Source organism: Notolepis coatsorum, assembly GCF_963971535.1.
Source record: "Notolepis coatsorum genome assembly, chromosome: 7".
NCBI classification, from domain to species: Eukaryota; Metazoa; Chordata; class Actinopteri; order Aulopiformes; family Paralepididae; genus Notolepis; species Notolepis coatsorum.
The window spans coordinates 100855921-100870241 of NC_140171.1; the positions used below are offsets into that span (position 1 = coordinate 100855921).

General features: G+C 44.3%; 1 protein-coding gene across 1 annotated transcript in view; it reads left to right on the forward strand.

Annotated features, from left to right (window-relative positions):
• The window catches only part of sun2 (Sad1 and UNC84 domain containing 2), an 84064-nt gene that overhangs the window by 29615 nt on the left and 40128 nt on the right, over positions 1-14321 (forward strand). Inside the window, exons 4-6 of the mRNA XM_084319556.1 lie at positions 590-727; positions 965-1141; positions 1301-1375. Of these exons, the coding sequence (XP_084175682.1) occupies positions 590-727; positions 965-1141; positions 1301-1375 (390 nt within the window). The remainder of the gene's footprint in view (positions 1-589; positions 728-964; positions 1142-1300; positions 1376-14321) is intronic.

Sequence of the window (14321 nt, forward strand, 5' to 3'; positions counted from 1 at the left end):
TCATATAATGATCACTTAACCCTCATGCTATAACCCCTTTATTGGAGATCCTGGACTTGTCAGAGGTCAGAATGAGATCAATGGTAGTTTGTGGTGAATCACAAAACCTACTGAAGGACTTGGAAATGGGTGCTTCTTTTCGTTGCATATCCGTGTTCCAACACCTGGAATGCCCTCCAACTGACTCTATAATAATAATAATGCAGGACCTCTTTAGAGAGAGGTCTTTATTCGGCATGCAACGACACAACGACATGCAATGGGGTGGGCACACACACAGAGGAATACACACCCACACACATGCAATTGTTTTTCTCAGGGTCACCGATGCGATTGAGCTCTGCTCTTAACCCATCCCGTCGTCCTTCCCCCCAAGGGCTGCCAGGAGCAGACAGGGCGTCGGCGAGGGCCGCGCCCGGGGACCAATCCAAGTGCTCCTGCCCGTCTTCGTCAGGGACGCGACAGCGTCAGCGATCTGTTGTGCATGTTTTTCTGGACTTGTAACTGTCTTAACTGATTTTTTATGTTGACTCAGTGACTCATCCCAGTATATCCCCCCCCCCCCCCATTTTCCATATCCTCGGTCCAGACGCTGCCATCCAGAGCAGCCAGGATCTGCACATCACGAGGACCAGACCCTACGCCGTCACTCCCCGCCCTCCCATACAGCCGCTGAGCAAGAGAGTCGTGGAGAGCTCAGGGTACTCCTCCTCTGAGAGGATGTGGTGTAAGTATTCTGACCAGGATTAATGAGAGAGAGAGAGAGAGAGAGAGAGAGAGAGAGAGAGAGAGAGAGAGAGAGAGAGAGAGAGAGAGAGAGAGAGAGAGAGAGAGAGAGAGAGAGAGAGAGAGAGAGAGAGAGAGAGAGAATTCTGACCAGGATTAATGGGGGAGAGAGAGTGTGTGGGGGCGTCTGTGTGTGTATATATAACTTTTTAATACATTTTTATTCTGGATTGTATAGGCTCAGTCTCGTACGGCCAGCAGCCGCTGAGCCAGAGAGGCGTAGAGAGCTCTGAGGACCCCGGCAGGAGAGGTGCAGCAAACGCCATCACCACCACCACCAATGTCTCGGAATGCAAGAGCAGCAGCCCCAGTTCCAGTCGAAAGAGTGAAAGAGAGAGAGAGAGATTATTGTTAGGTAGGTGCAGCCCTAATGTGTGTATATATTATAGTATGATGTGTATGTTGTGCACACACTGGCATTGTTACTGTGGCCACGTGCTTCATGTGATTTGTCTTAACTGCAGCTTATCAAAATCCCTGAAATTGAACAAGGATTTTTTTCTCTTTCCCCCAGCAAATGTGTCATTCGACAAGACTGGCATGAGGAAGGTTCTCTGCATCCTCCTCTTCCTCGTCATATTCTTGTTCGGTAAGGCGTGGCACTGCAGCATTTTACAAGTTCCATTTACCCTCGTGAGATACTCATCGTTGACCATGTTCACACAGCGGCTCCTTATTTTTTGCTCTTATGTCGTGCTCAGGTTGGGATTCCTTTCCGCAAAGTGACCGCCATGTGAATAATGGTCAATTAACACAGTGTAATAACCTGAGGCATTTGTGAAGTATTTTAGAATAGGAGTGTTCATTAGAACTAGGGCTGGGTATTTTGCACAAGACAATATTGCAATTTCAACTAAATCAAGTTTCAAGTTTGCTTTTATTTGTCACGTATAAAGTACATGTATGTTACAGTGAAATGCTTGGTTCTGTATGAGCCAGTACAGTAAGAAAAGTAAGTAAAAGAGGAATAAGTCCCAACAATATACAATATACAAACTAAAGTACAACCCAAGTACAATGAAGTAGAAATGCAGACAATGAGGTACAAAAACCTTAAAAAAAGGCAAGATGCAAAATGCTAAATGAGGTATAGATGTAGTGTATTATTTATTACTAATAAATAGATAAATATGGTATAGTGCTAAAGTGTTTAAAGTGTCTAAAGTGAGTGTTAAGATAAGATAAGATATTCCTTTATTGATCCACTTGGGGAAATTCAGGCATCATAGCAGCATGGGGGAAGGGGGGGGGGGTGGTACAGGTAGTAAAAACAACACAAGCAGTGTAAACAAATAGGTCAATATAATTTACTATCTAACTAGCTGAAAAAAATATTCACAGTATTCACAGTGTCACATAAGGTACAGTATGCATAAGGTAGTGTTATAATTTACTATCTACTGTGAGTATACATTATTCACAGTATCCACTGAAATATACATTATTCACAGTATCACAGTATCCACATAAGGTGCAGTATGCCTAAGACAGTGTAAATTGTCCTCCTTGGGTTCCTATAAGTCCCAGGTCAATGTCTGCAGCAGTCACTGCCCCCTGTTGTGGAGCCTGGAGGCCGCTAGTCGCTGCCCACTGTTGTGGAGCCTGATGGCCGCTGGTATGAAGGACTGTCCGAGGCGCTTAGTTGAGTGTCGGGGGGTATGAGTCTGTGGCTGAACGAGCTTCTCATCTTGACTAGCTCGTCGTAGAGGGGGTGGTAGGGGTTCTCCATGATGGCAGCCAGCTTCCTTATGGGGCGCTCCAGTAGCACACCACATCGCGAAGCGGTCGTCCCGGGTTAGTTTCCCAGACCCGGTGACCATACTGCATGTCTTCCCTTCTTCTCCTCCCGTTTCTCCCTCTCTTCTCTGTCGGTCCTGCGTGGCCAAGAAAAAGCTGTCGGTCCTGCGCAACCAGAAAAAGCGAATAAAGATAATTAAAAAAAAAAATGTACAAAATTATATGCAATGTAATAAAGCACAAAAAACACACAGACATAAAAGACTGTGGAATACTAACATACTATAGACCTGTTCGCTGTTTACAAACATACCGTGTTTGAGCCAATCAGCAATACCAACTGAGTCACGTGACTAAGATGCCCCCTACCTGCGCAAAAAAAAATACAACAGGGCTCTATGGAGAAACCAACCCTGACTAAAAGTTGTTTCAAACGAAAACGGCTGGATGTCATTTTGCCAAATCAGCATGGTTATGAGTGTGAGTCTTTCACCTTTTACATATCTAGCTTTGGCATGGATTGATTGTTTAGATCGCTAGCATGGCTAACAAATGCAAATATTGTAGTCTGCCCCATTGTTCTGACCAGGGTCTGCGCACGCATATTTGTCATGACGTCATCGGCGAACAGGTCTATGTATTGTACATGACGCAAAATGAACATGTAAAAAAACATACCTCACTGGCCGCGTGTAACTGAGGATGAGATTGTTAACACTTTCTCTGCCACGCTGGCCGTGCATCCTGCGGTCAGTAGGCCAGCTTTTCGTGATTGTTTTCGCGATAATGATCTTTGCGGAGCTATTTCTATATTATATATTATAGCTATGGGGAAAATGGTATGGCTAATTTGACAGACACTATTTGCAGTAGAGCATGTAAAAAGGCGTTCGTTTCTACACACTGTAGTTTGTAGTTTATTACACGCTGAACATCGCCCATTTCCGAAATAATCCAGTCTTTTTCCATAGATCGCGAGATAGGACGCTTTATGTGCAATATGCCCGAATCGTTCTGGTTGGGGGGTAGTCTTACCCCGAAAATCCGATCGTTAGAAAAAGCCTCGTTTATGACCGGTACAGTAAGCCACTGTGATAGTTACATAAACATGTTCCATGTTCAGTAAAATAGACATAGGGGGTCCTTACCGTAGCCAGAAGGTAATCCAAAAAGAATAATTCCAATGATCCCATCGGCGATCACGATTACAAGTTTATATGTAATTACACGTGTTTACTGGACACTAGGTTTTGAGGCGAGCGGATCTGCTTGCGTTGAATGCATCGAGACAGGCTCTGTGGGGGAGGAGCTCTTCCAAAGCAGTCTCGATGCATTCAATGACAATAATGCTGCCTTCCTATCTGAGTTCAAATGGTAGACGATACTTCCATCTCGTGATATTCGATCAGCATTGCAGTTCAAGCGTATGTGGCTGTGCCAAAGTGATTCAGATCGCTTCGGGCGAGTCTGTAGCGCGGGGATCAAAGGAAAAATATCAACCGATCTAATAACGTATATATACGTGATTGGCGTTCAACGCATGGCGAGCAAACACATATATATACGTGGTTGGCGCAGATTGAGTTAATGATGCTGATAATGATGTAATGTCTTGAATATTGTTGTATCGAATTCACAAAGAAGGGATTGCGCGGCGCTAATAGCACCCTTAACTGTACGTGATTAGCACCCGCTATTTGCTCCGTCTTTGCGAGCCATTCACTAAGGATATTGCGCGGATGAAATACTAACGCAAACACGCCCATAGGTATGCAAAGACTCCGGTAGCGCTTGCCTGACCGCAGCAGTTCAAAGAGGCGGTTGTTTGGGTGACTAGAGTCTTTGGTTATTCTCTTAGCCATGGCCCTGCAACGCTTGTTATAAATGTCCTGGAGAGTGGGAAGCCCACCTCCAATTGCGCGTTCGGCTGAACGGGACACTCTTTGTAGTCTGCTGCGGTCTTGTGCGGTGCTATTCCCAAACCAGGAGGTGATGTTACCAGTCAGGATGCTCTCTATTGTGCACAAGTAGAAGTTCTTAAGGATCTTCTGACTCACTTTGAACTTCCTTAGGCGCCTAAGGAAGTAGAGGCGTTGCCGTGCCTTCTTCACTACACTGTCAATGTGTGTGGTCCATGTCAAGTCCTCGGATATGTGGACTCTGAGGTACTTAAAACTGTTCACTCTCTCGACCGGTGCCCCGTCGATGATGAGGGGGCTGTAGTCCCTGGCCCCGACCTCCTAAAGTCCACAATCATCTCTTTCGTTTTGCTGACGTTCAGGGAGAGGCTGTTCTCCCGACACCACAGCGCCAGGTCCTCTACCTCTTCCAGGTAGGCCCTCTCATCGTTTGCAGAGATCAGGCCCACCACGAGTGTGTCGTCAGCAAATTTGATAATTGTGTTGCTGTTCCGCTGAGCCACACAGTCATGTTTGTACAGCGAGTAGAGGAGGGGGCTCAGAACACAGCCCTGGGGGGCCCCTGTGTTGAGAGTGATGGATGAGGAGGTGCAGTTGCCTGCTCTCACTACCTGGGGTCAGGAAGTCCAAGACCCACTGGCAGAGGTCATAGTTCAAGTCCAGGTCCCTGAGCTTGGCTATGAGTTTGGAGGAGACAATGTATTGAATGCTGAGCTGTAGTCGATAAATTGTATTCTCACATACAGTAGTTCCCCTGCCTTTTGTTGAGGTGTGATGCTGCTGTGTGCAGCACATGGGCTATGGCGTCCTCCGTGGACCTGTTGGGGCGATATGCAAATTGCAGGGGGTCCAAGGTGATTGGGAGGGAGGAACAGATGTAGCCCTTCACTAGCTTCTCAAAGCACTTCATGGCTATGGAGGTGAGAGCTACAGAGCGATAGTCGTTGAGGCACAATATTTCGTATTGTATTTAGTTTATTTCATAATGTATAGACTAGAGCTTGCTTAATTTGTATTTTCATGACACATTGCATCCTTTGTTTTTGTCACTATCTTTCGTCATTGTACATTTGTTTGTCATCCCTGACCTGTCCATGGTGGTGAATCTTTAGACCGAAGTTAGGCACTGTGCCAGTGAAAATATTGTCTCATTTAGAATTTTTTTTTTTAGTGAGAAGTTGTATTTAATGTTTAGTTAAGATAATATAATCCGCATTATCATATACTCATCATATATATATATATCATATATAGAATAAACGTTTCATTGGTCGTGTTTCCAGCGTCTACTCCTCATGGACCTGACGAAACGTTATAAGTTAAAAGTAAATTCTGGAGCATATGAGTGTGCGGGTTCTATTCTCTTTATTGTGATTATTACTGTACCTAATCCAGCACCCAAAGGAGTGATGTGCTTTGGGGAGAATATATAGCATTGCCCCACCGCTACGATCCAGGCATCTAAGCCGGCTTTTTAAAATGCCAAATGTGCGCTTGATCAAATGTGCGCATTCTGATTTGAGCCCGATTGTACACCGCCTCTCCAACGTTGGCAGGATTACGCACGGCAAGTGGACCCAGGGAATGTGGCAACCACATTCGTTATTATATTTCTGCCGTTGCACACTACCTGTGTTGATTGAATACTTCCTATTTCTAAAAACATGTTTGTTTTCGCTTGGTGGTACAATTGGAACGTGAGTGCAGTCAATAATAATAATAATAATAATAATAATAATCAACTTTATTTATATAGCACCTTTCATACAATGATTGCAGTTCAAAGTGCTTTATATACGGGCGGCTGGGTGGCGCAGTGGACATTGCGCTCGTCACCAACGCAAGAGACACCGGTATCGAATCCGGCTGTCAGCGTTGCCTCCGGCTTGGGCCGGCCGTCATACTGACTCAATTGGCAGAGTCAGCGGGAGGAGAGTCGATGGGTGGTAGTCTGGTTGTTGTAAACAGCGACTCCTACAGGTCGGTCAGGGCGCCTGCACAGCAAAGACAGGAAAATGACGGGGGCAGTGTGAGCCTCCTACACGTTACTTCTCGCCAATGAGAGTCCGCGCTGGCAGGTGAAAAGATGTGACTGGTTGCCTCCACATGTAGGAGGGGACTTTTTTTTTTTTAAAGCAAACGTTTTTATTGGTGAAGCAAGCAAGTTTGTACAATTACAAAGTCAGAATTATTCATTCACCCTTTTTTTCCCTTTTTTTTGTATAATCTACCCCACCCATCCCACCCCCAAACCTACCCCCAAACCCACCCCACGAATCAACAGGTAGGGTTACATACATAACATGCAACCAGAGAAAAGGTTAAATTACAGACAATAATAACAATTGCTACTTACAATGATACAATTAAATTAAATTAAATAATACAAAATACAAAAATAACAAAGACAAATTAAATAATATAATAAAAAAAAAAAAAAAAAAAAAAATAATAATAATAATAATAATAATAATAATAATAATAATAATAATAATAATAATAATAATAATAATAATAATAATAATAATAATAATAATAATAATAATAAACAAAAGGAAAATAGTCTGAGTCAGATATGGTACATTAATCAATTATAGAGTATCTACATAGTTATCTGGTGGTATTACATAGTACTGTTGGGCCTGGTTAGATGGGAGGATCACTCAAAGAAGGAAGACACTCAGTCAGGAGGGAGAACAGATAGGCTGTTAAAGTAAGAAATGAACGGCTGCCACTTCTTAAAGAATTTTTCGTTAACTCCTCTAAGTGCATACTTAATCTTCTCTAGTTTTAGAAACGAGACCATATATTTTAGCCAGGCGGAGAAGGGGGAGGTGTAGACAGTTTCCAGGCTAGGAGTATTCTCTTTTCAGCCGGTACGCCGAAAATGGCCAACAGTGGACAGGGCTGTATTGTGGTATCTAGTACTATCGAGAGCACATTGAATATCGAGGACCATAATGGTCTAAGCCCCGGGCAGGACCAAAACATGTGAGAGAGATCAGCTTGTGGGCTATTACAGCGGTCACAATTGGGATTGGAGTCTGGGTAGATTTCAGCTAGTCTTGCTTTGCTGTAGTGTACTCTGTGTACCACCTTTAGCTGTATTAGGCTGAGTCTGGCACAAGTGGAGGAGGAATTCACCCTATCCAGTGCTCCCCCCACCACCCCTCTGTCAGTTCCACCCCCAGCTCTTCCTCCCACCTGGATCTCGTCTTAGCGCTTTTGTCTTTGGTCAAGCACATAGTATTTTGATAAATTTCAGATATAAGCCCTTTTTGGTTTGGTGATAGACCCAAGAGTCTCTCCCAATTTGATCGTTGAGGGGGGCTAGGAAATGAGTCAAATTGTGAACGTACAAAATGACGTATCTGAAGATAACGAAATAAATCGGAGCGTGGAAGACCAAATTGGAGACACAAGGAGCTAAAACTGGAGAAAGTGTCACCGTCATATAGATCCTTGAAACTATTTATTCCGAGTCTGTTCCAGCGTGTAAAAGACGAGTCCAGAGTGGAGGGAACAAACAGGTGGTTATTACTAATAGGCCCCAAGACTGATGCTGCACAGAGTTTAAAGTGGCGACGAAACTGTATCCAAATCTTTAGAGTGGACAGAACAACAGGGTTTGAGGAGTGCCGGGAAGGAGAGAGAGGGAGAGAAGAGTAGACCAGAGCTGCCAGGGAGGATGAACGGCACGATTGCGCTTCTAAGCTACACCAGTCAGTTTCTGGGGCTTTCAACCAAAGAATAATTTTATGGATGTTGACAGACCAGTAATAGTGCATGAAATTAGGGAGCGCAAGTCCACCTGACCCCCTAGGTCCTTGTAGGATGGCTTTGCCTATTCTAGGGATCTTTCCCCCCCAGATAAAGGCAGATATTGCTTGGTCTATTGTGAGAAAAAAGGATTTGGGTAGAAATAGAGGGAGACATTGAAAGACATACAGGAATTTGGGCAGGATATTCATTTTAACACATTGTACTTTACCGGAGAGTGAGAGGGGCAGGCTGCTCCAACGTTGAAAGTCAGCTTTCATGTTAGTGATTAATGGGGGGAAGTTAGCTTCAAAAATAGAGTTTAAGGTGTGGGTGATCTTTATGCCCAGATATTTAAAGCCTGATTGTGACAGACGAAAGGGAATTGAAGATTGTGTAATTTGTAAGGCTGAGTTGTTAATGGGGAAACATTCACTTTTATGAAAATTTTGCTTATAGCCTGAGAAAGAGCCAAACTGTCTTAACATAGATTTTATGTGAGGGATGGAGGTAATAGGATGCGTCAAATAGAGCAGAAGGTAGTCAGCGTAAAGGGAGACCCTGTGTTCGACTCCGTGACGGGTGATACCACGGAAGTGGGGCGAGGACTTGAGTGCAATGGATAGAGGTTCAGCGGCGATGGCAAACAATAATGGAGACAAAGGACAACCCTGGCGTGTCCCTCTGGAAAGTGGGAAATAAGGGGAATTTATAGAGTTGGTAGTGACACAGGCCAAGGGGGCGGAGTAGAGTAGCCGGACCCATGAAATAAATGTGTCCCCGAACCCAAATTTTTGCAGAGTCGTGAACAAGTACTCCCACTCCACGCGGTCAAAGGCCTTCTCCGCGTCCAGAGATATAATTACCTCAGGAGGGAGAGAAGGACCTGAAGTGTGTATAATATTCAAGAGTCTACGAATGTTAGAAAAGGAGTGGCGACCCTTAATGAAGCCAGTCTGGTCCTCAGAAATAATCAGAGGTAAGATGTTCTCCAGACGCCTAGCCATCACCTTGGCAATGACCTTTCCATCGTTGTTAATCAGCGAAATTGGGCGATACGATCCACAATCTGTGGGGTCTTTGTCCTTTTTAAGTAGGAGGGAAATGGTTGCTTGTGTGAGTGTATGTGGCAGTGTCCCATTTTTCAGGGACTCGTTAAACATTTCCATCAGAAGCGGGGCGAGTTTGTCACAAAACTTTTTATAAAAACTTGCCTCATAGCCATCTGGACCCGGTGCCTTGCCACTCTGCATAGCATTGATAGCCTCCTTGATCTCCTCAATGTTCAATGGTCTGTCTAAATCCTTAGCCAGCTCCGGGTCTATAGACGGGAATTCTAGGTCATTTAAAAAAGTATCCATAGATATTCTGTCAGGAGGGGGTTCGGATGTGTAGAGAGTGGAGTAAAACACTTCAAAGGCCTTGTTAATGTCTTGTTAATGACCATGTTATTAGAGCGATCCCTTATCTGTGAGATCAGCCTGGAGGCTGCTCTGCGCTTGAGCTGATGTGCAAGCAGCCGACTGTTCTTGTCTCCATATTCATACGACAGGCCGTGGGAGTGGAGCAGCAGACCTTCAGCTTTCTTTGTGGATAATAGATCGAATTCAGACTGCAAATCCAGCTTCTTTTTATACAATTCAGGTGAAGGGTCTGCGCGTACTCACCATCAAGCTGGAGAATAGAATCTGTAAGGTCCTGCAGCCGCTTTCTCTGGGTTTTGTTCGCATGGGCTACATGGGAGATAATTTCACCACGCAGAACCACTTTTAAAGTCTCCCACAACAGTGAGTGAGATATTGAATCCGATCTATTGGTGAGTAAGAAGTCATCAATTGACTTTGAAATTTTGTCGCAAAACCCCTTGTCGGAAAGTAGCAAGGTATCAAATCTCCAGGGAGGGCGATCTTTTCTATTCAGAGTAAGGGAGATGTCCATTTGTATAGGCGCATGGTCTGAAATTACAATGGCTAAATAGTCAACTGAGCGGACAGAGTCTAACAGGGTTTTATCAATAAAAGAATAATCTATCCTGGTATAAGAGTGGTGTACAAAAAGAGAATGCCTTTAATAGTGGGTTAGCAGATCTCCATGGGTCCACACATCCATTTTCCCTCATAAAGGCTGATAAGGACCTGGACATTTTAGAGAGTGTTGAGGGTCTTAGAGAAGAGCGATCCAAAACCGGGTCCACAACACAGTTCAAATCGCCCCCCAAAATAAGTTGGTGTGTGTTTAAGTTTGGGAGGGAGGAGAGGATCTTGTTCATAAAACCAACGTCATCCCAGTTGGGAGCGTAAATATTGACTAAGAGCACTGGGGTTTGGAATAGAGTGCCCGTTACTATTATATATCTGCCATCCGGGTCAGAGATAACGTTAGAGGATGTGAATTGAACTTTTTTGTTTACCAGTATCGCAACACCTCTTGCCCGAATATTAAAATTGGAGTGAAATACCTGGCTGATCCAAGGCTTGTGTAGTCTAATTTGATCTGCTTTCAATAAGTGAGTTTCTTGCAAAAACATAATATCGGCCTTCAAGTTTCTTAGGTGAGCAAAAACCCTTGAACGTTTGACTGGCCCGTTCATAGATTTGACATTCCACGTGATCAGTCTAACAGAGTTGTCCCTCCTATTATTAGATGAAGTCATGATTCAGTTCAAGATTTGAGTGGTCTGATTGTCCCATATACAGGCCCCCTGTACCGGGGCATTGTAGACTCATAAAGTGATAAAGAAAAAAATAAATAACAAATAAGTAACTATAAACATATGTATGTGTAACCACAACATCTGCAAAAACAGCAATAACAACAGAAAGTACCGACCTTTCCCGGACCGCATCCGGTGTAAGCAACCCCCAAAATAATCCCCTCTCCATTCCCATCCTAGGTTCCCTTCTCTTTTTCCCACATCTAGAGAACCGCAGGTAATCGCTACTAAACTTCCGGTGCATCTACAGACCTTAACCTAGCTTAGAACCTAACATTGAACCTAACCTAGAAGCTAGAAACTAACCTAACCTAGAAGCTAAAACCTAACCTAGAAGCTAACCTAACCTAGAAGCTAGAACCTAGCCTAACCTAAAACCTAACCTAGAACCTAGCCTAACCTAAAACCTAACCTAGAAGCTAGAACCTAGCCTAGAAGCTAAAACCTAACCTAACCTAGAACGTGAGCGTGAGCTCCCAATTTAAGAGTGTAGAGAAAAAAGAAAAAAAAGTATATATCAAAGAGCATTTCGCTGTGACAAGCGACACATTATAGAAATAGAAATAACTGAAAGATACTGAACTTGAATAACAACTCAAGATTTGTCGAGCAAAGAAAAGAGTAGGGGGAGCACCAACCAGTAGGCTGGTGTGTTAACGTCATTCAGTCCAAGCCAGCTGTTGTAGAATTACATTATAGAAATAGAAATAACTGAAAGATACTGAACTTGAATAACAACTCGAGATTTGTCGAGCAAAGAAAAGAAAAGAGTAGGGGACGCGCCAACCAGTAGGCTGGTGTGTTAACGTCATTCAGTCCAAGCCAGCTGTTGTAGAATTACATTATAGAAATAGAAATAACTGAAAGATACTGAACTTGAATAACAACTCGAGATTTGTCGAGCAAAGAAAAGAAAAGAGTAGGGGACGCGCCAACCAGTAGGCTGGTGTGTTAACGTCATTCAGTCCAAGCCAGCTGTTAGCCAGCCTACGTTAAATCTGGTGTGTAAATAAACAAACCCCGACCGTTGTGTAGTTACCTCAGTCATGCCAATGAGCGTTGTAGAATGTCTGAGCAGCTGCGGGAGAGTCAAAGTACAACGTTTGGTCTTCGAAGTCCACACGGAGGCGAGCTGGGTACAGCATTCCAAAACGAATGTTTTTCTTGTACAGTCAGGCTTTTACGTCGTTGTAAGCCGCGCGCTTTCGGGACAGTTCGACGCTGAAGTCAGGGTAGAGTGAGATCTTGTGGCCACGGTATCGCAGATCCTCCCTTCTCTTCCCAAAAACACGCTCCTTGTCCTGGTAGTTGTGGAAAAGTACGATGAACGCTCTGGGTCTGGGGTTGGTTCCTCCGGCTTTATTTTCTTTCCCCAGCCTGTGGGCGCGAGACAGTATGAGCGGCGTGGGGAAAAGATTAGCCCCACAAATCTCCGAAAACAATTCGGTCATGAATTGGATTGGATCCGAGCCTTCCATTTTTTCAGGGATGCCGATCACTCTCAGGTTGGCTCTGCGCGAGCGGTTTTCAAGATCATCCAACTTGTCGGCCAGCCGAGCGTTCTCCGTTTTGAGTTGGGCATATGCGCCTTCCATCTCGACGACTCTGTCGCTGTAGTCAGACAACCCCGATTCGACGGAGGAGATCCGTTGTCCGTGTATATCCAGCGTGGATTTTATTGCCTCCAGGGTCCTATTCACCGGTGTGAGAGCTGAGTTTAGCAGCGAGGTGACCACTGCCGTCGTGTCGGTGAGTATGGCAGTACGGAGGTTCTCCAAGTCGCTGGGCAAGGCTGGCGTCGCTTTGGCTGGGGAAACAGGCATGTCTTTAGCCCCATTAGCAAGTTCAATAGCCCCACTAGCAAGTTCAATAGCTTCGAGGTTAGCAGCAGTTGCCTTCGACATTTCTCTTTTATCAATTATTTTTGCTCTTCCCGTCATGTTGTGAAACGTAGTGCAGTATTCGTCTTTTAGTTTAGATGGTGCATTGTAGCATGTTGCTTGTCAAATAAATAAATAGTTTGCAAGTTGTGCCGGAGCCACTCTAAACACGTCTATCCCGTCGCCATGCTAAACCGGAAGTCAGCTCGGAGGGGACATTTGATGGGCTTCTATCCTCCCTACGACCAGCCAGTGGGGGGCACATGCAAGCAACGATCAGGACAGGGGAGGGAGAATTGGCATGAGAGGTAAATTGGGATGGGAGAAAAATCACAGAAAAAGGAGGAGAAAAAGTAGATAAAAAAAAAGGTGCTTTATATAATGAAGACATAATAAAACAAGCAGCAAGAGCAATGCATAACACAAATAAAAATTGCAGCATGATGCAAAATCAAAATCTTGTTACAAAATCAATCAATTAACTCATTCAGCGCCAATCACGAGTATAGTTGGGTTAACTCGCCAACCGTTCAGCGCCAATCACGAGTATAGTCAGGTTTTAATCGTTATTTCTTTTATTAGCTATATCCATTAATTTTTCATCCATCCAGCCTGATGTTATCATTGGGAATGGGTCTGAGCTTTTCTGGGCCGATCTGAGCCGTGCGGGCGGGCTTTAAATACTCTGGCAGGACTAGCGTTTACAACGTTACATCTGCGATGCTGCCCCCCCCCCCCCCCCCCCCCCCTTCCCCCCCTTCATATGCAATGCCGAGCAATGTGGGACGGACCTCCACGAGCAGTATTTGGAATGGCGATCAGATAATTGGATTATTTCTTTTGCATTACATCAGATACCAGACTCTAAAATCTTGCGTTGATCTGATATTTCTTTCTACCCTGATCGAAGCTGTCTGTGTGTGTGTGGCTGTTTACCGTTGAGTGCAGGAGGTGGCGGGGGGAGCGCCGCGCTACGAGGGCCATTTCATGTATGCACGAGGAAGGATAATAATGATAATCTAGCGTTGATTTCAGGAAGATTCGATAATCAGGCGAAAAATTACAACGTGTTTAGTGTATTCCACTAAAGGGCTATTATCGCGTCTTTTCCTGGAATTACTAAGAATCACCAAAAATATACTCATATTCAAAACGGTATAAAACGGAAATGTACAGATGAAAAAACAATCTGTGCATGTTGACTGGAAGCAACTCACTGACAATCGACGGGTAGACCCATAGCTATAATATAAGATATATTTTAAGCACTCGCAAATCTCGCAGTCTCCCCATTGATTAAAGCGATGGCGTTCTAGCGCCCCCTGGCTCATTAAGTGATGGCGCTGAATGAGTTAATAGCGCCGACAACGTTAAATAACAATATTTAAATAATAAATAAGATTGCATGGGATCTCTGGGTGGCTGGCTCAATATCATCTTTGATTTCATCAAGTAGATCAAGAATTGCTTGAGCTGGCAACCTGTGTCTCTAGATGATTTTGGTCTTGCCTAAATAAAAAAAATGAT